At 44.1% G+C, this 27,777-nt stretch overlaps 1 protein-coding gene and 1 long non-coding RNA gene across 6 annotated transcripts in view; one reads left to right on the forward strand and one right to left on the reverse strand.

The window, feature by feature from the left end:
* LOC146896012 (uncharacterized) overlaps positions 1-27,777 on the reverse strand; it is a 112,401-nt gene that overhangs the window by 26,356 nt on the left and 58,268 nt on the right. The gene's annotated exons all lie outside the window — the stretch shown is intronic.
* On the forward strand, positions 7,516-27,496 carry LOC148123382 (cell adhesion molecule CEACAM5-like). 5 transcript variants are annotated; one of them, XM_087907642.1, is made up of 13 exons: positions 7,516-7,672; positions 8,442-8,801; positions 10,788-11,066; positions 11,536-11,790; positions 13,587-13,862; positions 15,077-15,352; positions 16,638-16,913; positions 18,275-18,550; positions 19,792-20,067; positions 21,345-21,620; positions 22,877-23,152; positions 24,450-24,725; positions 26,812-27,496. In XM_087907642.1, the coding sequence occupies exons 1-13, from the start codon at positions 7,609-7,611 to the stop codon at positions 26,925-26,927; spliced, it is 3,282 nt and encodes a 1,093-aa protein (XP_087763768.1). In that variant the 5' UTR covers positions 7,516-7,608; the 3' UTR covers positions 26,928-27,496. The 5 variants fall into 5 exon arrangements, with proteins under 5 accessions (XP_087763768.1, XP_087763779.1, XP_087763780.1 ...); XM_087907653.1 differs by lacking the exon at positions 24,450-24,725; XM_087907654.1 differs by lacking the exon at positions 22,877-23,152.

The raw sequence follows: 27,777 nt of genomic DNA on the forward strand, positions 1-27,777 counted from the left end.
GAGAGGACAAATGTTGTCAGAGAGAAAATGAGCAATCCTGACACACAACCCAGACAATACACCCAGAGGACCTCTCCACAGCTTCTACTGAGGATCGCAGACCCATGCAGCCAAACATCCATCACCATGCTCTCCCACTCCTAGTACATCCAGGACACCTCCTCTTGCAGTTTCAAGGCATGAAGCTCTTTCTGTTTCTAAGTTTCTATCCAGAAACACAGACCAATCTAATGACAGATAAAGGACTGGTCTCCCACACCAGTCATGATTCAGACAGCCCTTTGGTCTGCCCAGAGCCGTCCCCTATTACCTTCCTGCTGAGGGTGAGTCTTACTGTCCCAGAGCACTAGATGACACTGAGAAGACCAAGTGACCTATTGGGTTTCTGTGTCACAAAAGGAAACACACCCTTCATTTGGGGCTCCAAGGCCTCCCTCTGTGATGAAGACAGCACCCAGGCCAAGGGCACAGCAGATGTCAGTGCTGGGGTAGACAGTTGACAAGGACTCCAGTGGGAGCCCATAGATGTGAATTTGTTCCACCTTGACAAAAGATCAGAGAGTTCAGGCCTATTCTTGCTCTTTCAAGGTTATGACAGAGTTTTGACCCAGGGTGTGGCTACTGACAGAATGCTTTGACCTCGGGTGTGGTTACTTGATGCATTGGGTATTGAGAAGGTGATTAACTTGTTCCTTGCATCTTGGTAAAGTTATCTTTTGTCTTCCCCCTCCTCTTTGAATTGGAGTATATAAAGTCTATAAGAAATAAATGTGGATGAACTCAGTATTCACTGGTTGCCCTGCTGACTCTATCCCATGTCTCTGTCTTTTCTTTTGTATCTTTATTTTTTCTTCCTGTCACTTCTTAATCTTCATGCTTCCTTCCAAGTATGGACAAATAAGATGGGTGGGACCTGGCTGATGTTGTTGCCTGGACATGGGGTATGGCAAGTGACGCATCCAACATGGGGCTTAAATGAAGAAGATAGTGTGATGTACACTGCAGAGGAATAAGGCACCATAGGTGTAGAGATGAAATATGAGTGCTCAGATAAATGATGTGGAAAAGCGGCTCAAACTATACAAAATGTTAGAGGTTAATTTCCACTACTTGGTATTATATATTATATGGATGATGTTTTGCTTGCCCACAAAGATGAAGGAGTTTTGCTTGCAACATGTGGACAGCTTCAGCAGAGCATTGCCCATGCAGGGATAGTTATTGTCCCAGAGAATGTACAAAGGGACCTGTCTTTCCAATAAATGTGGGGATGTATGTGATATCCTAAAGAAATTAAACCTCAGAAATTGGAAATTAGGAAAAATAGCTTATAAACTTTGAATGATTTTTCAGAAATTATTGGGAGATATTCAATGACTGAAACACTATTTAAAATTCCCTATGGGAGATCTTGAACCCCTCAGTGATATTCTTACGGGGAGTAGTGATCCCAGTTCCCCTAGACATCTTAAAGATACTGCGAGACAGATACTGGATCAGGCAGACTACGCAATATAGAATCATCAGGTACATTATATTAATTATGACCAACATTGGCAAGCATATATTTTGCCTACAAAGCTTATTCCTATGGCAGTGTTATAGCAAAACAGTCCTCTTTTATGGTTATATCTTCCTGTTTCAACAGTTAAGATATTAAACCCTTATTTTGAAGCAGTAACTTGTTTAGGACAAAAAAGCCAGAGGTGGAGTCTGGGTAATATTTTGACAGAAAACTAATGTGATCAATATTCCTAATACTAAGCAACTAGTTGATTGGTTGTTTCATAATAATGATTTTTGGGCAATTGCATTTGCTCAATTTTTAGGCCAAGTTGATAAGCATCTTTCAGCTGAACAATTGCTGCAATTTGTACAAGTATCTTCCTTTATTTTTCTAAAATTGTAATGAAGGATCCCTTAAAGATGATTTGTTAATTTTTACAGATGGTTCTTCTAATGGAAGAGCAGCATATGTTGTTGATGGTAGAGGATATGGAATGTGAACAGATGGTGTAGGAGTTTGTTTGTGTGTTGCTTTCATTGGATAATGAATAAAGAAACTGCCTTGGCCTAGGTGATAGGGCAGAACTTAGATAGGTGGAGAAGACAGAACTAAATTCTGGGAGAAAGAAATCAGAGTGAGAGAGCCACCATGGAACTGCCAGGTCAGACACGCTGAATCTTTCCTGGTAAGCCACAATCTCGTGGTGATATACAGATTATTAGAAATGGGTTAAATCAAGATGTGAGAGTTAACCAATAAGAGGCTAGAGATAATAGGCTAGGCAGTGATTTAAGTAATACAATTTTCGTGTGGTTATTTTGGCGTAAGCAAGCCAGGCGGCCGAAACAACAAGCAGCCCACTCCTCGTGCAACAGTTTGATGCCCAACATGGGGCTAAAAGCACTTAAAAACCTGAGAGAGCCCTGGTGACACCTTAGCTGCTGAGGCCTTCCTGGAGAGTTCCAATGAGATTTCTTAACCTGCCCAGCCATGAAATTGTAGTGATATTTCATTTGTATTTTAATAAATAATGCTTTCCTGCAGTTCAGGGAGTAAAACAGCCACACCGATTGGCCTTACTGGTCAGGCAGTGGTGTCACACACCTTTAATCCCAGAAGCCACACTAGTTTGTCATAGAAACCAGGTGGTAATATTTGCACACCTTTAATCCCAGCACTAGAGAGGAAAATAAGATGGGAGGAGACAGCTCTCACACACAGTTTCACTCTGAGATTCCTGGAGGCAGGATTGCCATTTCAGACTGAGGTAAAGGTAAGAGCCAGTGGCTGGCTGTTCTGCTTTTCTGACCTTCAGGTTGAATCCTGATTTCTGCCTCTGGGTTTTTTACTAATTGTGTTACATAAAATTATTTTTGTAACTATAATTTTGTCACTGTTATGAGTCATAATGTAAAATTCTGATGTGCAGGATATCTGATATGCGACCCCTGTGAAAGGGTTGTTCATAACCCTGGGTTTCAAGGGGGTCAAGACCCACATGTTGAGGACGGCTGCCAGTCTGGACAGAGGACACGGAAGGGTTGGCACTGGATGAAGAACACCTTCAGGGGATGGACTAGAAGGTTCCAGAGTCAGGGGATAGGCGGTGTGGAGTGGTAACGGGAAGAAGTAGGAAGCAGCGTGATGTGATGGGATTACCCACAGGAGCCTGGAAGGGTCGCAATGGGATTCCAATGTTGTCCATGGTCATGTCAGGGGAGATGCGGTCAGCAATGGAGCTTATGGAGTTCAAGTCATCAAACAGCAAATCTAAACCCTAGGGAGGCAAAGCTGCCCCTGGCAGGGAATAGTCTCCAGAATGCCCCTTGCTTCTGCTGTGCTTCCTCCTGCTTGCTGCTGCCCATGTTCCTGCTGTATTTGGCACAGTGCGATTACTATGTGAAAGGATTCCACTATATCTGGAATAGTGTGTTTTTTTCTCGGGGAAATCTCACTCCTCTCTGGACAGTTTACTTGCAGATCATAATGAAGATGCTTTGTATAAGAGCAGTAATGCTTATGAGATCAATGGTTAGACTGAACTTTCTGAGTCAACCTAGAAGATACAGGTAGCTAAGACTGGTAGTGAAGATGATTAGGAAAATGGTTTGGTTTATTCTGCCAGTTGCTCCAATAAGAGATACAAAAAGACAAAATAGGCTAGAATTCGCCTTCCCCTTTGTTGGATGAGATCTTCAGAGGATGGAAAATGCAAATAAGGAAGTCTCGTGCATTATAGACCTGTGAACTCTGCCTGTGGGCAAACAGGCTGATGACTAAAGAAAGTAATTATGTCCCTCCACCTAAGGTTAGGCCTGAGTTCCTCGGTCATGTTGTTGCTTACAGAATTAATCACAGGCCCCATATGAACCTTGAAAAGGCAAAGTTGTGAAAGGAAATTAAATTACCCTACTGTTTTTAAAGGAAAATAGATGGTTAGCTGAATTGGAATGAAGTTTTGTAGGTATCTGCTACACTGAAACCACAAGCAGTTGCCTGCCAGGACAAAGGCAGAAATATACTTGGCTTGTTTAAAACTTTGGTAACCAATTAGAAAAGAATCATTGCTTTGGGGTAAAAATGTTATGGTGCAGAAATTAATATGAAGAAAATTTTAACTAATTGTGGGCGTCTAAGGAAAACACATAACTTGTGATCATACTGTGATCTCTCTCTGGGCAAAGATTTTCATTTGTTTTGACAAATATGTAACTTATGATTGAGAGGTAATCTTTTCTTGCAAAGAAGTATTTGTTTTAGGAGGAATAAGAGATAAATAAATAAAAGGAATAGGATTAAAATAAGAAATATAGATGGAAACATTAGGGAAAAAGAACAGAACAGAGAAAGAGCAGAAGCTGCAGCAGAAAGAGAAAAATGAGTTGATCTTGTATCCTGTCACATCAGAAGGTATTTATCAGCTATAGGAGTTCTCTGGCAGAGTTTTTGGGACCACTTATGTACACTATCATATTATGTGAAAATAATGAAAGTTTGACTTCTTCCTTTCCAATTTGAATCCCTTGATCTCCTTTTGTTGTTGTATTGCTATTGCTAAAACATCAAGAACTATGTTGAAGAGATATGGAGAGAGTGGACAGCCTTGTCTTGTTCCTGATTTTAGTGGAACCACTTTGAATTTCTCTTCATTTAATTTGATGTTAGCTGTCAGCTTGCTGTGTATTGCATTTATTATATTTAGATATGTTCCTTGTATCCCTGATCTCTCCAAGACCTTTATCATGAAGGGGTGTTGAATTTTGTTAAATGCTTTTTCAGCATCCAATGAAATAATCATACGGTTTTTTTTTCAGTTTATTTATATTATGGATTACATTGATAGATTTTCATGTGTTGAACCAGCCCTATATCTCTGGATGAAGCCAACTTGAACATGGTGGATTTTTTTTTTTGATGTGGTCCTGGATTTGGTTTGCCAGTACTTTTTGGAGTATTTTTGCATCCATGTTTATGAGTGAGATAGGTCTGTAATTCTCTTTCTTGTTTGAGTCTTTGTGTGATTTTGGTATCAGGGTAACTGTGGCCTCATGAAAAGAGTTTGACAATGTTCCTTCTGTTTCTCTTATGTGAAACACATTGAGGAATATAGGTATTAGCTCTTCTTGAATGTTCTGGTAGAATTCTGCCCTAAAACCGTTCAGTTCTGGGCTTGTTTTTGGGTGCGGGGATTATGATACCTTCTGTTTCCTTGTGTCGTATAGATCTATTTAAATTGCTCATCTGGTCTTGTTTTAATTTTGATATGTGGTATCTATCCAGAAAATTGTCCATTTCTTTTATGTTTCCCAGTTTTGTGGATTTGAAATATTTTGTAAAGTAGTGGCGCCAATTCTCTTCACTCTTTGAAGAAAAAGAAAAATACTTAGAAGACAAAATTTCCTCCTGACCATTTCTTTGAAACCTTAAAAGAGAAAAAAGAATTGAGAACTGGTCTACCTTCCAAAGGCTTTCTGAGAAACTAAAGGACATAAAAATATTTTTAAATTATGACTTCCCTTGGGGACAAAGAGGGAGGAGGAGAGGGAGGGGGGGAGTGGGAGGGCGTTGGGAGGAGGGGCGTAAATGGAAACTTTTTATAATTTAATAAAATTACTAAAAGAAAAAAAAAAGACACAAAAGTATTTTGAAAACTTAATATTTTGAAAACTTTTGCATGTGAAATATGGATTTATTTTTAAATTCTAGAAGAATTTAGTATGAAAAACTAAACTTGGGAGGAAAGATGTCTCAGGAGTTAAGAGCACTGGCTCCCCTTCCAGAGGACCTGGGTTCAGTTCCCAGCACCCACATGGCAGCTGACAACTGTCTGAAACTCCAAGATTTGACACCCTCTCACAGACAAACATGCAGGAAAAATTCCACTATAGATAAAATAAAATAAATAAATTATTTTAAAAATCTAAAGTTGTAAAGTTGGTTTTGTGAAAGTACTGACATTCATGCTCTAGTCCAATTCACTTAGTGAGTGTACTGGATAATTTTACATCAACTTGACACAGGCTAGAGTCATCTGAGAACACTAAATGAGAAAATGCTTCCTTAAGATCAGGCCATAGACAAGCCTGAAGAGCATTTTCTTAATTAGTGACTGATGGGGGAGGGGCCAGCCCATTGTGGGTGGAGCCATCCCTGGGCTCCTGATCCTGGGATCTGTAAGAAAGCAGATGGAGTAAGCCATGAGGAGCAAGTCAGTAATCAGTACCCTCCATGGCCTCTGCATCAGCTCCTGCATCCAGGTTCCTGTTTTTTTTTGAATTCCTGTTCTGACGTCCTTCAGTGATGAACAGTGATGTGGAAGTATAAGCTAAATAAACCTGTTCCTCCCCAAGTTCCTTTTGATCATGGTGCTTCATCACAGCAATAGCAACCCTCAGACAGCAAGTTTATGAATTAAAACGACAAACTGAAAGGCAACCTACAGAACAGAAAAGCATATTTGTAAGTCATATATAAAATGACTTTTGTGTTCAAAGTAAACAACTGTAAAACTGAGGAAAACAGTGACCCCTGCTCATCAGAGAAAAGCAAATTAAAAGTTCTGTGATACACCAGCTCACCCAGGTAGAACCTAACTCAAAGGCAGCTGCACACTGGGACCTTCCCTGGGAAACTCGGTGCTCAGCTTCATTACAGCCTTTGGAGCTTGTGACAGCACAGACATGAGCTGCAGGGCTCCTCATGGACACCAGGGGGCGACAAGAAACCACATAATCAACAGGGAAGGTTCCTGAGGCCAGAACATATCTTGCAGTCTTGTCTCCATCCCAGTTCCGACAGACCTGGAGCTCCCTCACATAATCATTTCCTGTGTCTCTGAGAACCCAAATCTGCAAGGAGACCCTATGTAGTCCCCTCCCCCTCACAACACCTATGAGGAAAGATGGGGAGATCACAGGACAGTCGCCAAGGAGAACATGGGCAGACCTGATTCACATTCAGACAGCACAGGCAGCTGGGGGAGGGGTGTCTCCCTGGGGCTCTCCATAGGAAGCTGGAGCACACAGTCCTCTTTCTAGGACACACAGGTCACCTCCTCCTGCATGCAGGGATGCGAACCCCTGAGAAAACTTGTATCCCTGTATCAGACACCTGACTGATGACAGCAATGACCATGGATCCGGTCCCTCCCCAGTCAACACTCAGACCTTTTCCAACCCCTAGAGATAACTGCCACTCCATCCCTGGAGTAACTCCCACGTTCCCAGAGTATTGAGATCACAGGACAGACTGGGCTCTGCTGGGTTTTTCTGTCACAAGGAAATAAACTCTTGGCTATGGGAAGTGCAGGAAGCCCTGGGGTGAGATGCTGTTCTCTAGGGGCAAAGGACACTTCTCAACTTTGTGGCTCAATGTATGTTCTAGAACACTGAACCAGAAAGAAAGGAATAGAAGGATGAGAGGCAGCACTGACACACACAGAGACTCCACCCAACCCATGTGACTCCAGGAGGTGTCCTCCTCTGGGAGGAGGCTCAGGTCTGAGAATAAAAGCAGAGCAGACACCAGAGCAGGCAGACTTGGCAGCAGTCTGAGAGGCAAATCTCCTGTCCAGAGGAACAGCCTAGGCCACAGCAGAGACCATGGAGCTCTCCTCAGCCCCTCTCCACAAAGGGCAGCTACCCTGGAGGGGACTCCTGCTGGCAGGTGAGGAGACATTCCTCAGGGGTGTGGACAGCAGGGGAGCTCAGAGACTGGATGGGGTCTTCTGGGAGGGGGACTTTGTCTGAGAGGAGACATCTGGCTTATGCTTGAAGCCTAAGAGCAACAGGAAGCTCCCAGTAAGTGCGAATTGGTAAGTGGGGAGGAAAAACTCAGGGGCTCCCCACTGTAAGTTTATCAGCACTGGCCTCTGTACCCTGAAGACTGACTCCCACAACTGTGTGAGGGTGACTCTCCAAGTAAAACTCAAACTGGGGCCAGTAATAAACCACAGTCTCTGAGACATTGATTTGCTCACAGGTGTCTGAGCCTGTTCCAGGCAGTGGAGTTTAAACCAAAATCAAACCAGTTCTCCTCACAGAGTCCTGGGCAGGAAAACAGAGCAGCAAGGACATTAAGAAGGTGGGGTGGGGTTGACCAGGACTTCTGAAGGAACACAGCTGGGAAGGTCAGAAAATGAAGGCATGGAGTCTTTAGAGGAGGAGGTCAGAGAAGACATGCCTACACTCACCAAGGATTCTGCGTGTGAGCAGGGATCTGAGGGACTGAGGGGTGAGCTGTGCAGACACCCAAGAAGACAGTTTCATTCAGTGGAAAGATTCAGGGGTACTGAGGAATGGGGGTGATGCTGCTGACCTCACTCCAATAGGACACACACACACACACCAAGGCTGAGAGTTGAACACACTCAGGTCTCAATTTCCACTAATTGCAAAGACCTAATATTGATAGATTTTTCTCTCTTCCCTCTTAGTCTTACTTTTGATCTACTGGAGCTCTCCCACCAAGGCCCAAGTCTCTGTGGAAGCAGTTCCGCCCCACGTTGCTGAAGGGGCAAATGTTCTTCTACTCGTCCACAATCTGCCAGAGACAGTCCACGTTTTTTACTGGTACAAGGGAGAAAATCCGGATAACAATAATGAAATTGCACGATTAATAACGTCAACTAGCCAAAATCCAACAGGGCCTGCATACAGTGGCAGAGAGACAATATACCCCAATGGATCCCTGCTCTTCCAGAATGTCACTCAGAATGACACCGGAGCCTACATGTTGCAAATGCTAATGGAAAACTTTGATAGTACGAAAGTATCCGTACAGTTCCATGTCCACCGTAAGTAATTCTCTGTAACCTCTGGGTCATGGGTGGACCTAATCCTACTTCACACATAGAATTGTCAGTGCTAGATGACTGTGTTATGGTCCCCACATTGGGCTCAAGCATTTAGTGAAGGACACAGAGTGGAGGAAACAGCAGTAAATCAGGATCCCTCACTGGAATCCACCCTTAGAGAGAGGGGGTGAGGTAACTCAGCCCAGGCTGTCAGACTCTGCCTAGGGTCTTAGATGCTCATCATGAACATGGCCTTGAGAAAGACCCTCCAGGACTCCGGCAGGGCCTGGCTGAGAAAACCAGAGATTTTTACAGAGACATGAACATCTGAAGCTTTGCTCCACATCTCTACCCCAGACTGGACCAGGAATTCTGGGAAGCTTGTAGACTGGGTTGAAATTTGACCTCCTGTTGGAGCTGACAGGGGACAATGATTGATTGTAGGCTGGTAGCCTGCTGACCGTCAGCCTGTGAGAGCCATGTCTGAGGCAGGTCACCTGGGCATCTCCTCCTGAGACTCAGTGTGCTGGGCATAGGTGGAGGGGTATGAAAGGCAATCACCCAGCTGTCCTGATGTCTTCTGAGACCTCACAGGAAGGTGGAGAGCCCTAAAGAGATGGGAGAAAAGTGTACAAATGGCAGCTCCCTGTCTCCGGGGATCCAGCCCAGAAATTATTTCTTGCAGGCAAATAGTAAGAGACACTGCTTGGTGGAGGGGTCAGGTCATTGCTCACATTTCAGGTTAACTTGCAGGCAGGGAAACGATCATATACCCTGTGTCCTATTCTAGGGAAACTGAGACAGGAAACACAGTCACTGAGTCAGGGTCACTTAGGCCATGGGTGGCACAAGTTATCTGTCCACAGCCACATCTCCAGGCTCCCCACCATGGAGACCTTATTAGGTGCCCCTGAGTCTTCTAGATCATCTCCTAGAATTGGACTTCTTTTAAGGTTCCCTGATTCATGTCAATCAACATCAAACTCCTGACAAGAATGGCCCAGCTGAAGCCCAGCCTGACCTGAATGGCAGCCAGATCCTGATCTGTGTGCGATCTCTGACGGACTGTCAGGTTCTCAGGGAAGCTCAATGGGAAAACTAATCATGACCTATCTGTAGGAGAGCCCTGAGCAGCAAAGGCTTGGAGGCGCTGGTCCTCACTGAGCAGTGGAGGTCAGGGCAGCTGGAGGGACTCGCACATTGTGTCCCAAGACATGCAATGGGTCAGTGAGGACCAGGAGATAACATGAGGTCTGTGATTCCAAATCTCGAGTCTGTTCATCACAACACACTGCAGCTCAATTCCCTCCTGGGAAACCCCTTGCTTCTCCCACACACAGCACAGGAGGCCCCATTGTCTCTGAGAGCTCAGCTACTCCATCTGCCTGCTTCCTGCCTGATTCTTTGAGGATCTGGGTTGGTGGGGAGATAGGAGACAATCTCAGAAGAATCAGAATCTGGAGTAGTGAAGAAATCTGGTGAGGAATAATTCTAAATGGTCAAGAACTTGTTTTACAGACATTCACACCTGAAATTTTAATTTTCTGACATTTTCTGGATGCTTTTAAACTGATTGTTGTTTGATAAAAACAAACTAACTAACAAAGAAAAACTATGTTTGTCAGAAATACTAGATTATTAGATTTCCAAGAACTTCTAGAAATGACAAAAAACTTAATAAAATAACTTCTTCAATTGATCTTAAAGTTACATAAGTATAGTTTATTTTAAAATAAAAGCACATGCTTCAATAACTTAGATCTTATGACAGACTCTGAGATGGCATTTCTTCTCAATTTGATGAACTAATTTTTAAAATTTAATTTTTACTTTGACTAGAAATCAAATTGGCACAGATTCAAACATTATCACAAACACTCAAATAAACACCTCCAATTGTATTTTTTAAAAAAAAGAAATAGATAGGCCCTTGCAAGAATCAGAGGCACCACACAGGGCAACCTTCTCTCTGTTGTCTGCACACAGCACTGCTATCCAAGCCCAGCATCACAAGCAACAATTCCAATCCCGTGGAGGGTGAGGACTCAGTAGAATTAATGTGTGAGCCTGAGACTGAGAATACAAGCTACCTGTGGAGGAGAAATGGCCAAAGCCTCTCAGCAGGTGACAGGCTGAAGCTATCTGAGGACAACAGGATTCTCACTTTACTCAGTGTTGTGAGGACTGACACAGGACCATATGAGTGTGAAACCCAGAACCCAGTGAGCAAGGCCCGAAGTGACCCATTCACTCTGAACATTACTTGTGAGTATTGTCTGCTTCATCCTGGCTACATCTGTCTCTACAAATGGTTAGGACTAGGACACTCAGTCCCCTTGGGTTGATGACACAGACCCACCACACAGACACCTAGGCTGACCAGGGCCTCCTGACCCAGCCCAGGTACACGGTAGCCAAGCCCATCACTGAGCTGGAATGGACTTCAGGGACTTCTACCTAGAGAGACTCAGGGTGATGGAGACAGGGGACAGCTCAGACTCAGGCTCAGTGCACAGTGAGTGTGCAGTGGGGATGTTTGTGTGCTGTGCTCGAGATGGATCAGGACTTGTGCCTGCTGCATGAATACTCTTCTACTGATCTGCACCCCAGCTCTGGGTGGGACCTGCTCAGCTGAGGTTATAGCACAGCTCAGAGAGACAGTGTGGCCTTCTGCAGACCAGGATTGCCCTTCCCTCTGCTGATATCACATGTGACTTTGTTCTGTTTGCTCCAGATGGTCCAGATGTCCCGATCATATCCCCCTCAAATACTTATTTCCGTTCAAGGACAAACCTCAGCCTCTCCTGTCAAGCAACATCTAACCCACCCGCACAGTACTATTGGTTTGTCAATGGAGAGATTCAGTCATCCTCCCAAGAGCTCTTTATCCCCGACATCACTACTAATAATAGTGGATCCTATATCTGCTTCGTCTATAGCTCTGTCACTGGCCTCAATAAGACCACAGTCAAGAACATTACAGTCCTTGGTAAGTGGATCTCTGAAAAAATCAGCACCAGGTTTGGAGTGGAGTCTTTTGGCTTTCTGGGAAGATACAGAAGAATTTAATTTCCAGCCCATGTCTATGGGAACAAACAAAACTCCATTCTCCCCTGAGCATCCTGCTCCATCCCTATGTCTGATCTTCTCCTGCTGCTCTGACTTTTCTGGCTGTAGGGATGGATCTTGGAGTGTGAGGAGGAGCTTCTCCCAGCCTTGGAAACCTCAGGTTGTGTGAGGGACTTCCCAGGAGAGGGAGAGCCTTAAGATCAAGATTTCTTTCTGTCACCAACACAGGCCTTCCTGTCCATTTTCTTCTTATGACCTCCATGACTTTCAACTGTGCTCACATTCTTTTTCTCCAAATGTGAGGAGAAAACTCCCTCCCCACAGATGGGGACCAGCAGTTCAGAGCTCTGCTCCCAGCTCTGCTCCTGTCTCAGGGGTGACTGGCTGAGCTCTGACTCCATGGGAGGGGAGGAGAGGGTGGAGAAGGCACCTGGAACCCTGGTTCTGACTCAGGGTAAATGATTTCCGTAACGACTTGATGATGTTCTCTCCCTTACTCTTTTCAAGTTTTAAAAATTTTGAGCTGAGAAGTAGTGGGGCATGCCTTTAATCCCAACACTTGGAAGTGAGAGGCAGGAGGATCTCTGTGAGTTCAATACCACCCTTATCTAAGTAAGCTATTTCCAGGACAGCTAGAACACAGAGAAACCCTGTCTAGAAAAACAAAAACAAAAGTTGACTGAGTGTGGTGATACACACTGTGTCTGGCCACCAGCATAGGAGGTGACCGCTGAGAACAGTGAAATACACCTACTTGGAGAACAGAGACTGCTCTGTCGAGTCTCCACGCAGAGGAGTGCACAAGGAAAGTGTCCAGAGATATCTGTGGTGAGAGCCAAGGATGGCGGACCCTAGTCCTAGCATTTGGGAGGATGTATCTCTTTCAGATTAAGGCCAGCCTTGTCAACTTAGCAAGTTCCAGGCTAGCCAGCATTGTAGAGTAAGACCCTGTCTCAAAAAAAAAAAATCAGTATTGAGGATAAGAGCGGCAGGTTGTAGTCAATGCTGTGGGCATTTACATGTTCTCTGTGGTATTTAATCCAAATCCATGCAGCAGGATTAAGATTTCTCTTCACACAAATTCTATGATTATTTATTTATTTATTTATTTTGTTTTTTTCGTGATAGGGTTTCTCTGTGTAATCATAGCACCTTCACAGAACTCATTCTGTGGACCAGGCTGGCCTTGAACTCAAAATATCCACCTACAACTGCCTCCTGAGGGCTGGGATTAAAGGTGTGTGGCACCACTGCCCAGCTAAAAAAGAAATTCCCTGGTTTGGGATTTTGCTCAGTTTAGGTGTAGGCTTCAACACCTTTAAGATTAGCTAGCCCATCTGAACCTCATGACACATTATTTAATGAAAAAGAAACAGAAGGCTATTTTATGATGGAAGGACCTAGGAGTTCAAACTCACATAAAGTGTGAGCAAGAATTTGCACAAAAATCAATGCGGAAAATATTCTCCCTCCATGAGATTTGTGGTCATGTGGGCTGAAGGGACTTCTAGTGTGGATCCCGCACACAATCCTGAGTCAAAGGTCACTGTGGGTGGTCTGGGTAGAAGGAAGATTCAGCTCTTTCTTTACAGATTGTATCTTAAACCCAATCATGCAATTTTCCAGAGGTCTATGTCATTCTGTGGACCCTATGAGCTGGCTGAGATCTCTGAGTGTGAAGGACTCTCAGTTCTCCCCTCCACTGTTTATCTACAGAGCCAGTGACTAAACCCTCCATCCAAGTCAGCAACACCACAGTCAAAGAACTGGACTCTGTGATCCTGACCTGCTCCTCAAACGACACTGGGATTTCCATCCATTGGCTCTTCAATGGCCAGAGTCTGGGGTTCACGGACAGAATGAAGCTGTCCCTGGAAAACAGCACCCTCAGCATAGACCCTGTCAGGAAGGAGGATTCCGGAGAGTATCAGTGTGAGGTCTCCAATCCAGTCAGTTCTGAGAGGAGTGACCCCATCCAGCTGGACATAATAGGTGAGTGACCTCCCCTCCCTTCTTACCCCACGGTGTTGGGGGTGAGGCAAATTCTTCATAAGCAGTTTGCAAAATGGGTAAGAGTCACCAAGATAAAAACAAGCTCAAGATTCAAATACAGCCGGGTGGTAGTGGCACATGCCTTTACTCCCAGCACTCAGGAGATAGAGGCAGGCAGGTATCTCTGAGTTAGAGGCCAACCTGGTCTACAAGACCTAGTTCCAGGACAGGTTCCAAAGCCAAAACAATAGAGAAACCCTGTCTCATAAAACCAAAAGAGGAAAGAAAGATTCAAATATAGTAGTCATCGTAGTGATGGAAGCATGTTAATATCTTGATAAACACCACACAACCTGAGCAAACTGCTGCACACCTTGAACCACAGTCAGTGCACCAGAGGTAGAGACAGGTGAATGTCAATGATTTCCCAACCTCCGTGGTCTTTGTAGTGAACTCTAGGTTAGTCAGGGCTGCATAGAGAGACCGTTTCTCAAAAAAATCCAAAAATCCATAAGGAGGATTAGAGTAGCAAGCTATGGTGAACACTATGGTCATTCATGTCTTTCTTGTGGTATGTAATACTCCATGAAGCAGGAAATAAGTTTACTTTCAAATAGAAATTATTAATATATTTATTTATTTATCTATTTATTTATTTATTTTGGTGCTTTGAGGCAGGACTTCATTGTATAACTTTGGTGCCTGCCTGGAACTCATTCGATAGACCAAACTCTGAGTTTGATTCCACTGTCCGGCTCAAATAGAAATTCCATTTGGGGATTTCTCCCAGCCCTGAGGTGTAGGCTTCAACATGTTTAAGATTAGCTGGGCCATCTGAACCGCATGACAAATTCTTCAATGAAAAACTAACAGAATTCTATTTTATAATGGAGGAACCTGACTGTTCACACTCACAGAAAGTATGAGCAAGAATTTGCACAAAAATCAATGGGGAAAACATTCTCCCTGCTTGAGATTTGTGGTGATGTGGGCTGAAGGGGCTCCTAGTGTGGAACCTGCACATATACTCTGAGTCAAGGGTCACTGCGGGCAGTCTAAGTAGGAGGAAGATTCAGCTCTCTCTTTACAGATTGTATCTTAAACCCAAACATGTGATCTTCCAGAGGGTCATGTCATTCTGTGGGCCCTGTGAGCTGGCTGAGATCTCTGAGGATGAAGGACTCTCAACTGTCCCCTCCACTGTTTATCCACAGAGCCAGTGACAAAGCCCTCCATCCAAGTCAGCAACACCACAGTCAAAGAAATGGACTCTGTGTCCCTGACCTGCTCCTCAAACGACACTGGGATCTCCATCCATTGGCTCTTCAATGGCGAGAGGCTGAAGCTCACAGACAGAATGAAGCTGTCCCTGGACAACAGCACCCTCAGCATAGATCCTGTCAAGAAGGAGGATTCCGGGGAGTATCAATGTGAGGTGTCCAATCCAGTCAGTTATGAGAGGAGTGACCCCATCCAGCTGGACATAATAGGTGAGTGACCTCCCCTCCCTTCTTACCCCACGGTGTTGGGGGTGAGGAAAATTCTTCATCAGCAGTTTGCAAAATGGGTAAAAATCACCAAGAGAAAAACATGTTCAATATTCAAATACAGCTGGGCAGTAGCGGTGCATGTCTATACTCCCAGCAATCCGGAAGTAGAGGCAGGTGGATATCTGTGAGTTCAAGGCCAATCTGCTCTACAGGAGCTAGTTCTGGGACAGGCTCCAAAGATACAGAAAAGTTCTGTCTCATAAAACTAAGGTAAAAAAAAATGATTCAAATACCGTCATCTTAGTGATGGTTGCATGTTAATCTCTTGATAAATACCACACAAGTTGAACATGGTGCTGCATGTCTTCAACTCCAGCCAGCACACCAGAGGCAGAGACAGGTGGATGTTAATGAGTTCCCAACCATCATGGTCTTTGAAGTGAGGTCTAAGTTAGCCATGGCCCGGGGCTGCATAATAAGACAATTTCTCAAAAAACAAAACAACAACAAAAAAAAAAACAAAAAGCAGTATGGAGGATTAGAGCTGCAAACTGTGGTGAGCACTATGGCCATTCATGTCTTCTTTGTGGTATTTAATACTCCAAGATCAGGAATAAGTTTACTTTCAAACAGAAATTATTTTTTTATTTATTTATTTTGATTGATTGATTGATGGATTTTGGTGTTTTGAGACAGGATTTCACTGTGTAACTTTGGTGCTTACCTGGAACTCACTTGGTTGACCAGACTGGCATTAAACTCACAGAGATCTACCTACCTCTGCCTCCTGAGAGCTTGGATTAAAGGCATGTGGTACCACTGCCTGGCTCAAATAGAAATTCCATTTTGGGATTTCTCCCAACCCTGAGGGGTAGGCTTCAACACCTTTAAGATTAGCTGGGCCATCTGAAACGCATGACAAATTCTTTAATGAAAAACTAACAGAATTCTATTTTATAATGGAGGAACCTGACTGTTCACACTCACAGAAAGTGTGAGCAGGAATTTGCACAAAAATCAATGGGGAAAACATTCTCCCTCCATGAGATTTGTGGTCATGTGTACTGAAGGGGCTCCTAGTGTGGAACCTGCACATATACCCTGAGTCAAGGGTCACTGTGGGTGGTCTGGGTAGGAGGAAGATTCAGCTCTCTCTTTACAGATTGTTTTTTAACCCAAACATGCGATCTTCCAGAGGGCCATGTCATTCTGTGGGCCCTGTGAACTGGCTGAGGTCTCTGAGGATAAAGGACTCTCAACTGTCTCCTCCACTGCTTATCCACAGAGCCAGTGACAAAGCCCTCTATCCAAGTCAGCAACACCACAGTCAAAGAACTGGACTCTGTGTCCCTGATCTGTTCCTCAAATGACACTGGGATCTCCATCCATTGGCTCTTCAATGGCAAGAGTCTGGGGCTCACGGATAGAATGAAGCTGTCTCTGAACAACAGCATCCTCAGCATAGACCCTGTCAGGAAGGAGGATTCCGGGGAGTATCAATGTGAGGTCTCCAATCCAGTCAGTTCTGAGAGGAGTGACCCCATCCAGCTGGACATAATAGGTGAGTGACCTCCCCTCTCTTCTTACCCCATAGTGTTGGTGGTGGGGTAAATTCTTTATCAGCAGTGTCCAAAATGGGTACGAGTCACCAGAAGAAAAACAAGCTCAAGATTCAAATACAGCCAACTGTAGTAGTGCATGCCATTAATTCCAGTACTCAGGAGGTAGAGGCAGGTGGATATCTGTGAGTTCAAGGCCAATCTGGTCCACAAAAGCTAGTTCCAGGATTGGCACCAAAGCCAAAGCTACAGAGAAATCCTGTCTCATAAAATCAAAAATGAAGAAGAAGAAGAAGGAGAAGGAGAAGGAGAAGGAGAAGGAGAAAGAGAAGAAGAAGAAGAAGAAGAAGAAGAAGAAGAAGAAGAAGAAGAAGAAGAAGAAGAAGAAGAAGAAGAGGAGGAGGAGGAGGAGGAGGAGGAGGAGGAGGAGGAGGAGGAGAAAGAGGAAGAAGAGGAAGAAGAGGAAGAAGAAGGAGAAGGAGAAGGAGAAGGAGAAGGAGAAGGAGAAGAAGAAGAAGAAGAAGAAGAAGAAGAAGAAGAAGAAGAAGAAGAAGAAGAAGAAGAAGAAGAAGAGGAGGAGGAGGAGGAGGAGGAGGAGGAGGAGGAGGAGGAGGAGGAGGAGGAGAAAGAGGAAGAAGAGGAAGAAGAAGGAGAAGGAGAAGGAGAAGAAGAAGAAGAAGAAGAAGAAGAAGAAGAAGAAGAAGAAGAAGAAGAAGAAGAAGAAGAAGAAGATTCAAATACAGTATTCATCTTAGTGATGGATGCATGTTAATCTCTTGATAAACACCACACAATCTGAGAACGGTGCTGCGCACTTAGAATCCCAGCCAGCGTTCCGGAGGGAGAGACAAGTGGACAAGTCTCTGAATTCCAAATCTCCATTGTCTTTGTAGCAAGCTATAGGTTAGCCCTGGCTGCATAGTGAGACTTTGTCTAAAAAAAATCAGTAAGGAGGATTAGATCAGCAGACTGTGGAAAACATTGTGGCCATATAGGTCTCTGCTGTATTCATCCCATCTCCACATAGCAGGAAATATTTTTAGCTTCAAATAGAAATTCTTTATTTTTATCTATTTATTTTGGTTTTTGGAGACAGGGTTTCTCTGTGTAACTCTCAACATCAGGTTTGTGGTCATATGGGCTGAAGGGGCTGCTATGTGGAACATGCACATATACCCTGAGTCAAGGGTCACTATGGGTGATCTAGGTAGGAGAAGATTCAGCTCTCTCTCTTTACAGATTGTATCTTAAACTCAAACATGTGATCTTCCAGAAGGCCATGTCATTCTGTGGGTCCTGTGAGCTGGCTGAGGTCTCTGAGGATGAAGAACTCTCAACTGTCTCCTCCACTTTTTATCCACAGAGCCAGTGACTAAGCCCTCCATAGAAGTCAGCAACACCACAGTCAAAGAACTGGACTCTGTGTCCCTGACCTGCTCCTCAAACGACACTGGGATCTCCATCCATTGGCTCTTCAATGGCAAGAGTCTGGGGCTCACGGACAGAATGAAGCTGTCCCTGGACAACAGCACCCTCAGCATAGACCCTGTCAGGAGGGAGGATGCTGGGGATTATCAGTGTGAGGTCTCCAATCCAGTCAGTTCTGAGAGGAGTGACCCCATCCAGCTGGACATAATAGGTGAGTGACCTCCCCTCCCTTCTTACCCCATAGTGTTGGTGGTTGGGCATATTCTTTATCAGAAGTGTCAAAAATGGGTAAGAGTCACCAAGATAAAAACAAGCTCAAGATTCAAATACAGCAGGGTGGTAGTGGCACATGCCTTTACTCCCAGCACTCAGGAGATAGAGGCAGGCAGGTATCTCTGAGTTAGAGGCCAACCTGGTCTACAAGACCTAGCTCCAGGACAGGTTACAAAGCCAAAACAATAGAGAAACCCTGTCTCATAAAACCAAAAAAGGAAAGAAAGATTCAAATATAGTAGTCATCATAGTGATGGAAACATGTTAATATCTTGATAAACACCACACAACCTGAGCAAAGTGCTGCACACCTTGAACCACAGTCAGTGCACCAGAGGTAGAGACAGGTGAATGTCAATGATTTCCCAACCTCCGTGGTCTTTATAGTGAACTCTAGGTTAGTCAGGGCTGCAAAGGGAGACCATTTCTCAAAAAAAAATCCAAAAATACATAAGGAGGATTAGAGCAGCAAGCTGTGGTGAACACTAAGGTCATTCATGTCTTCCTTGTGGTATTTAAAACTCCATGAAGCAGGAAATAAGGTTACTTTCAAACAGAATTTATTTATTTATTTATTTATTTATTTATTTATTTATTTATTTATTTATTTATTTATTTTGGTGTTTTGAGACAGGGCTTAATTGTGTAACTTTGGTGCCTGCCTGGAACTCATTCGATAGACCAGACTGGTATCAAACTATGAGTTTGATACCACTGTCCGGCTCAAATAGAAATTCCATTTGGGGATTTCTCCCAGTCCTGCAGTATATGCTTCAACACCCTTAAGATTAGCTAGGCTATCTGAACCTCATGACACATTATTTAATGAAAAAGAAAGAGAATTCTACTTCATAATGGAGGGACCTGACTGTTCACACTCACAGAAAGTGTGAGCAAGAATTTGCACAAAAATCAATGCGGAAAGCATCTCCCTCCATGAGATTTGTGGTCATGTGGGCTGAAGGGGCTCCTATGTGGAACCTGCACATATACCCTGAGTCAAGGGTCACTGTAGGTGTTCTGGGTAGGAGGAAGATTCAGCTCTCTCTTTACAGATTGTATTTTAAACCCAAACATGCGATCTTCCAGAGGGCTATGTCATTCTGTGGGCCCTGTGACCTGGCTGAGGTCTCTGAGGATGAAGGACTCTCAACTGTCTCCTCCACTGTTTATCCACAGAGCTAGTGACTAAGCCCTTCATCCAAGTCAACAACACGACAGTCAAAGAACTGGACTCGGTGTCCCTGACCTGTTCCTCAAATGACACTGGGATCTCCATCCATTGGCTCTTCAATGGCGAGAGTCTGGGGCTCACGGACAGAATGAAGCTGTCCCTGGACAACAGCACCCTCAGCATAGACCCTGTCAGGAAGGAGGATGCCGGGAAGTATCAGTGTGAGGTCTCCAATTCAGTCAGTTCTGAGAGGAGTTACCCCATCCAGCTGGACATAATAGGTGAGTGACCTCCCCTCCCTTCTTACCCCACGGTGTTGGGGGTGAGGAAAATTCTTCATCAGCAGTTTGCAAAATGGGTAAAAATCACCAAGAGAAAAACATGTTCAATATTCAAATACAGCTGGGCAGTAGCGGTGCATGTCTATACTCCCAGCAATCCGGAAGTAGAGGCAGGTGGATATCTGTGAGTTCAAGGCCAATCTGCTCTACAGGAGCTAGTTCTGGGACAGGCTCCAAAGATACAAAAAAGTTCTGTCTCATAAAACCGAGGGAAAAAAAATGATTCAAATACCGTCATCTAACTGATGGTTGCATGTTAATCTCTTGATAAATACCACACAAGCTGAGCATGGTGCTGCATGTCTTCAACCCCAGCCAGCACACCAGAGGCAGAGACAGGTGGATGTTAATGAGTTCCCAACCACCATGGTCTTTGAAGTGAGGTCTAAGTTAGCCAGGGCTGCATTGTGAGACCGTTTAAAAAAAAGAAAGAAAGAAAAGAAAGAAAGAAAAACCCAAAAATAAGTATGGAGGATTATAGCAGCAGGGTGTGGTCAACACTGTGGCCATTCACATCTTCTTTGTGGTATTTAGTACTCTATGAACAAGAATAAGTTTACCTTCAAACAAAAATCATTTTATTTATTTATTTATGTATTTATTTATTTATTTACTTTGATTTTTTGAGAAAGGGTTTCACTGTGTAACTTTGGTGCCTTCCTGTAACTCACTCAGTAGACCAGAATGTCATTAAACTCACAAAGATCTACCTACCTCAGCCTCCTGAGCGCTTGGATTAAAGACATGTGTTACCACGGCCAGCTTAAATCGAAAGTCCATTCTGGGATTTCTCCCATCAATGAGGTGTAGACTTCAACACCTTTACGATAGCTGGGCCATCTGAACCTCATGACACATTATTTAATGAAAAAGAAAGAGAATTCTACTTCATAATGGAGGGACCTGACTGTTCACACTCACAGAAAGTGTGAGCAAGAATTTGCACAAAAATCAATGCGGAAAGCATTTCCCTCCATGAGATTTGTGGTCATGTGGGCTGAAGGGGCTCCTATGTGGATCCTGCACATAAACCCTGAGTCAAGGGTCACTGTAGGTGTTCCGGGTAGGAGGAAGATTCAGCTCTCTCTTTACAGATTGTATCTTAATCCAAACATGCGATCTTCCAGAGGGCCATGTCATTCTGTGGGCCCTGTGACCTGGCTGAGGTCCCTGAGGATGAAGGACTCTCAACTGTCTCCTCCACTGTTTATCCACAGAGCCAGTGACTAAACCCTCCATCCAAGTCAGCAACTCCACAGTCAAAGAACTGGACTCTGTGTCCCTGATCTGCTCCTCAAACGACACTGGGATCTCCATCCATTGGCTCTTCAATGACCAGAGTCTGGGGCTCACGGACAGAATGAAGCTGTCCGTGGACAACAGCACCCTCAGCATAGACCCTGTCAGGAGGGAGGATTCCGGGAAGTATCAGTGTGAGGTCTCCAATCCAGTCAGTTCTGAGAGGAGTTACCCCATCCAGCTGGACATAATAAGTGAGTGACCTCCCCTCCCTTCTTACCCCACGGTGTTGGGGGTGAGGAAAATTCTTCATCAGCAGTGTGCAAAATGGGTAAAAGTTACCAGAAGAAAAACATGTTCAATTCAAATAAAGCTGGGCAGTAGGGGTGCATGCCTATACTCCCAGCAATCCGGAAGTAGAGGCAGGTGGATATCTGTGAGTTCAAGGCCAATCTGCTCTACAGGAGCTAGTTCTGGGACAGGCTTCAAAGTTACAGATAAGTTCTGTATCATAAAACCAAGCGGGAAAAAAATGATTCAAATACTGTCATCTTAGTGATGGTTGCATGTTAATCTCTTGATAAATACCACACAAGCTGAACATGTTGCTGCATGTCTTCAACTCCAGCCAGCACACCAGAGGCAGAGACAGGTGGATGTTAATGAGTTCCCAACCACCATGGTCTTTGAAGTGAGGTCTGGGTTAGCCATGGCCCAGGGCTGCATAGTGAGACCGTTTCTCAAAAAAAAAACAAAAAACAAAAAACAAAAACAAAAATCAGTATGGAGGATTATAGCAGCAGGCTGTGGTGAACACTATGGCCATTCATGTATTCTTTGTGGTATTTAATACTCCAAGATCAGGAATAAGTTTACTTTCAAACAGAAATTATTTTTTTATTTATTTATTTTGGTGTTTTGAGACCAAACTTTGTAACTTTGGTGCTTGCCTGGAACTCACTCAGTAGACCAGACTGGCATTAAACTCACAGAGATCTACCTACCTCTGCCTCCTGAGTGCTTGGATTAAAGGCATGTGGTACCACTGCCTGGCTCAAATAGAAATTCCATTTTGGGATTTCTCCCAACCCTGAGGTGTAGGCTTCAACACCTTTAAGATTAGCTGGGCCATCTGAAACGCATGACAAATTCTTTAATGAAAAACTAACAGAAGATTATTATATGATGGAAGGACCTTGCAGTTCAAACTCACATAAAGTGTGAGCAAGAATTTGCACAAAAATCAATGTGGAAAACATTGTCCCACCATGAGATTGTGGTCATGTGGGCTGAAGGGTCTTCTAGTGTGGATCCTGCACATATACCCTGAGTCAAGGGTCACAGTGGGCAGTCTGGGTAGGAGGAAGATTCAGCTCTCTCTTTACAGATTGTATCTTAATCCAAACATGCGATCTTCCAGAGGGCCATGTCATTCTGTGGGCCCTGTGACCTGGCTGAGATCTCTGAGGATGAAGGCCTCTCAATTGTCTCCTCCACTGTTTATCCACAGAGCCAGTGACTAAACCCTCCATTCAAGTCAGCAACACAACAGTCAAAGAACTGGACTCTGTGTCCCTGACCTGCTCCTCAAACGACACTGGGATCTCCATCCATTGGCTCTTCAATGACCAGAGTCTGGGGCTCACGGACAGAATGAAGCTGTCCGTGGACAACAGCACCCTCAGCATAGACCCTGTCAGGAGGGAGGATTCCGGGAAGTATCAGTGTGAGGTCTCCAATTCAGTCAGTTCTGAGAGGAGTTACCCCATCCAGCTGGACATAATAGGTGAGTGACCTCCCCTCCCTTCTTACCCCAAAGTGTTGGGGGTTGGGCAAATTCTTCATCAGCAGTGTCCAAAATGGGTAAGAGTCACCAAGAGTCACAAGCTCAAAATTCACATACAGCCAGGCAGTAGTGGCACATGCCTTTAATCCCAACACTCAGGAGATACAGGAAGGTGGATATCTGTGAGTTCGAGGCCCTTCTGGTCTACAAGAGATAGTTCCAGGACATGTTCCAAAGCCAAAGCAACAGAGAAACCCTGTCTCATAAAATACAAATAGAAAATAAATAAAGGAAATTCAAATATAGTAGTCATTTTAGTGATGGATGCATTTTAATCTCTTAAAAAACACCACATCCTGAGAATGATGCTGCACACTTTGAACCCCAACCAGAGTTCTAGAGGCAGAGACAAGTGGACAAGTCTCTGAGTTCCAAATCTCATGATCTTTGTAGGGAGCTAAAGGTTAGCCTTGGCTGCATAGTGAGACCCTGTCTCAAAAAAAAAAAAAGGAATCAGTAAGGAGGATTAGAGCAGCAGGCTGCAGTCAACTCTGAGACCATTCACATCTTCTCTGTGGTATTTAATCCATCTCCATGCAGCAAGATATAAGTTTAGCTTCAAATAGAAATTCTTTTTATTTATCTATTTATTTTGGTTTTTTGAGACAGGATTTTACTGTATTACTCTGGCGCCTCCCTGAACTGAATCTCTCTCTCTTTCTCTCTCTCTCTCTCTCTCTCTCTCTCTCTCTCTCTCTCTCTCTCTCTCTCTTTCTATCTACCAGGCTGGCCTTGAACTCACAGTGCTCCACCTACATTTGCCTGCTGAGTGCTGAGATTAAATGTGTGCACCACCACTTCCCAGCTCAAAGAGAAATTCCTTGGTTGGGGTATCTCCCAGCCCTGAGGTATAGGCTTCAATACCTTTAAGATTAGCTGGGCCATCTGAACCCCATGACACATTATTTAATAAAAAGAAAGATAAGGCTATTTTATAATGGAGGGACCTGACTGTTCACACTCACAGAAAGTGTGAGCAAGAATTTGAACAAAAATCAAGGAGGAAAACATTCTCCCTCCATGAGATTTGTGGTCATGTGGGCTGAAGGGGCTCTTTGTGTGGAAACTGGGTGGGTGATCTGGGTAGGAGGAAGTTTCAGCTCTCTCTTTACAGATTGTATCTTAAACCCAAACATGCAAACTTCCAGAGGGCCATGTCATTCTGTGGGCCCTGTGATCTGTCTGAGATCTCTGAGGATGAAGGACTTTCAGCTGTCCCTCCACTGTTTATCCACAGAGCCAGTGACTAAACCCTCCATCCAAGTCAGCAACACCACAGTCAAAGAACTGGACTCTGTGTCCCTGACCTGCTCCTCAAACGACACCGGGATCTCCACCCATTGGCTCTTCAATGGCGAGAGTCTGGGGCTCACGGACAGAATGAAGCTGTCCCTGGACAACAGCACCCTCAGCATAGACCCTGTCAGGAAGGAGGATGCCGGGAAGTATCAGTGTGAGGTCTCCAATGCAGTCAGTTCTGAGAAGAGTGACCCCTTCCAGCTGGACATAATAGGTGAGTGACCTCCCCTCCCTTCTTACCCTATAGTGTTGAGGGTGGAACAAATTCTTCATCAGCAGTGTGCAAAATGTGTAAAAGTCACTAGGAGAAAAACATGGCTCACGATAAAAATACAGTTAACATGATGGATGCATGTTAATCTCCTAATAAATACCACACAAGGTGATAAAGCTGCTTCATGCCTTGAACCCCAGCCAGCGCACCAGAGGCAGAGACAGGTGGATGTCTATGATCCTAACCGCCCTGGTCTTTGTAGAGGTACTGTCCTGAGAGAGAGAGAGAGAGAGAGAGAGAGAGAGAGAGAGAGAGCTGGAAGCAGGAGGAATATGAGCACAAGTTCAGCACTCAACTATAACAGTTGAGATTCTTTTATAACAATAACAATAGCGTCAATACATCAACAGAAATGCATGGTGATTAAGAGTTTAGGGTCTGAGTCAAGCACGCAGTCAACCCTCAGAATGTATTTAAAAATTCATGTTATTCTACAACCCTCCCATATATTTAAATCTTCTTTCGATTATTTCTTACTCCTAATATGAACACTGCAGACACTAGTCTTATTGTGTTAAGTAAGGGACCAGGACAGGAGGAGACAATACACTTTTCACTGTAGACATATTGTTTCCAAATAGCTTACTTCCAAGGTTTGTTTGTTCCATAAATATAAAATACATAGATAGCAAGGACCTGTATTGATTTGTGCTACATTTGCATATTTATTAATTTTGTGTGCGTGTTCCACGCCCATGTGTGGAGGTCAGAAGGCAATTTGTGGGAGCCAATTCTCCAGGGACTGAGAACTGAGCTAAGGTGGGTGAACATGTCCTTTATCTGCTAAGGCATTTCACCGGCCCAAATTTGTTTGTACATTGATTTATGTGTAACATTTGGAGTAGATAGTCTGTGAACGGGAGGTATGGCAGGCTCTCTTACCAGACGGCCCATCTTGTTGGCCCATATACTCAGTTTCTAATCCTCATGCTGACATTTACAATATGATCTCCTTGCACAAGACTCTTTGTAATTATCTTTTTTTGGTGGTGTATAATATATGTGTATGTGCATATATATGTGTGTGTGTGTCTATATATACATACATAGATATATATGTACATGCATATATATTATATATACACATACATACATATATGGACTAGAGAGATGATTCAACAATTAAGAGCACTAGCTGCTCTTTCAAAAGAAGGGTTAAATTCCCAGCACCCACATGGCAGCTTATTCCTGACTGTAACTGAGTTCCAAGAAATTCAGTATCCTCTATTGTCCTCCTCAGGTACCAAGCAGGCATGTGCAGAGACATACAAGACAAAATACCCATACATAAAAATTATCTTTAATTTTTAAATCTGCCATTTTAGAGTTTGGGTATGTACAGCTCAGTGGTAAAAGTTATATTCATATTGCTGTGTAAACACCATCATTGTCAGTTTCCAAAACTTTGTAAATCTATACCACCCCCTACAATCCTGGATTCAGTTACTGAGTTGACTGCAATTCTCTACTCTTTTGAGGAGCCACAGAGCTGTGCTCATGGTTACATTTTACCCTCCCATTGAGCGATGCCCCAGAGCTCTAATTTCTTTATATTCCAAAGCCCTTGCTGCCTGTCTGTGATTTTAATGATATGCATCCTAAGAGATGTGGGTGGTGCTTTATTGCGACTTTGATTTCCCTTTGGTCAGTGACTGAGAAGTGAAGTGGGGCCACGAGTGATTCACGGCTGCCACAGCTAAGACCCCGAGAAAAAAATGAAAACGCTGGGAGTTTCAACACAAAATAGCAGTCACCCTGTCTCACATTCCCACGGCTTCACGTGATTGCCTGGATGAAATTGATAGAATCGGGGATTGGAAGGAAGAGGGAGAAACCAACTTAGAAATACAGCGAGGGTAGAGAGACATTTGCTAAGAGACCCTCACTTCAACTCACACTTCACCTTCTCACAGAAAACACATTCCCCAAGAGGGTGAACAGAAATCATCTCATGCTAAGAATTCCCCGGGCACACCACTGGAAAACATTTTACTTTATTCCTTCTTGTCTTTTCCTTTCTTAACAGCTGACTCAACACCAGGGAGTTCTGGCCTCTCAGGGGGTGCAATTGCCGGCATCGTCATTGGATCTGTAGCTGGGGTGACACTGATCGCAGCCCTGGCATATTTCCTTTGTTTCTAGAAGAAATGGGGTAGGACAGTCTTTCCTCTTTTGTGTGCTCCAAGTCTTAGTGTAATGCTTGGGAGTGGACAAGGACTTCTCTCCCTCTGCCTCTGAGCTGGATCTCTTTGTCTCTCTCCTAACTCTCTGCTTCTCAGCACTGACCCTGTGGGTTCTCTCTCCCTATCTTCAGGATCCCTGTTGTCCTGTTTATTGAAGTCCATTCCCACATAGATAGAGAACAGGTTGGATCATACCCCTTTTTTCTTCAGTCAGGAAGGCAAGGTACAAGAAGAAAGGAGAGTGAGGGAATCCAATGAGCAGAAGAAAGATGCAGGTGGCATGTCCCTCTGACCGCAGCAGCAGTGGGAGGGAGAGGAGTTAGGAGGAGAAGGGATCCTAAGATCAAGCAACAGAAGCATTAAAGTCCTCTTGGTCAAGAAAATGAGTAGAAAAAAGCCAGGTGGTGGTGGAGGATGCCGTTAATCCCAGTACTCATGAGGTAGAGGCAGATCTCTGTGAGTTAAAGAGCACCCTTTCCAGAGAGCAAGTTCCAAGACAGCCAAAAAAAAACAGAAATAAAGAAGGAGAGGGAGGGAGGGAGGGAGAGAGGGAGGAAAAGAAGGAAGGAAGGAAGGAAGGAAAGAAAGAAGGAAGGAAGGAGGGAGAGGAAGGAAGGAAGGAAGGAAGGAAGAAAGAAAGAAAGAAAGAAAGAAAGAAAGAAAGAAAGAAAGAAAGAAAGAGAGTAGGAAAAACAGATCCACCCTTGAAAATCAAAGCAGGGCAGGTGTTACACAGGGCAGGTGCAAACCATCAAATATTAGAGAGCTACACACCAGGATACAGCTCAGCAGTAAAGCATCAGAACTGG

The sequence above is a fragment of the Myodes glareolus genome, chromosome 1 (genome assembly GCF_982192425.1).
Source record: "Myodes glareolus chromosome 1, mMyoGla1.1, whole genome shotgun sequence".
NCBI classification, from domain to species: domain Eukaryota; kingdom Metazoa; phylum Chordata; class Mammalia; order Rodentia; family Cricetidae; genus Myodes; species Myodes glareolus.

Excerpts from the sequence above, each read along its gene's own strand:
- LOC148123382 (XM_087907642.1), top strand. The coding sequence starts at position 7,609 with ATGGAGCTCTCCTCAGCCCCTCTCCACAAAGGGCAGCTACCCTGGAGG. Across the intron at positions 21,621-22,876 it reads CATCCAGCTGGACATAATAA|AGCCAGTGACTAAACCCTCC; the intron begins GTGAGTGACCTC and ends GTTTATCCACAG. Across the intron at positions 23,153-24,449 it reads CATCCAGCTGGACATAATAG|AGCCAGTGACTAAACCCTCC; the intron begins GTGAGTGACCTC and ends GTTTATCCACAG.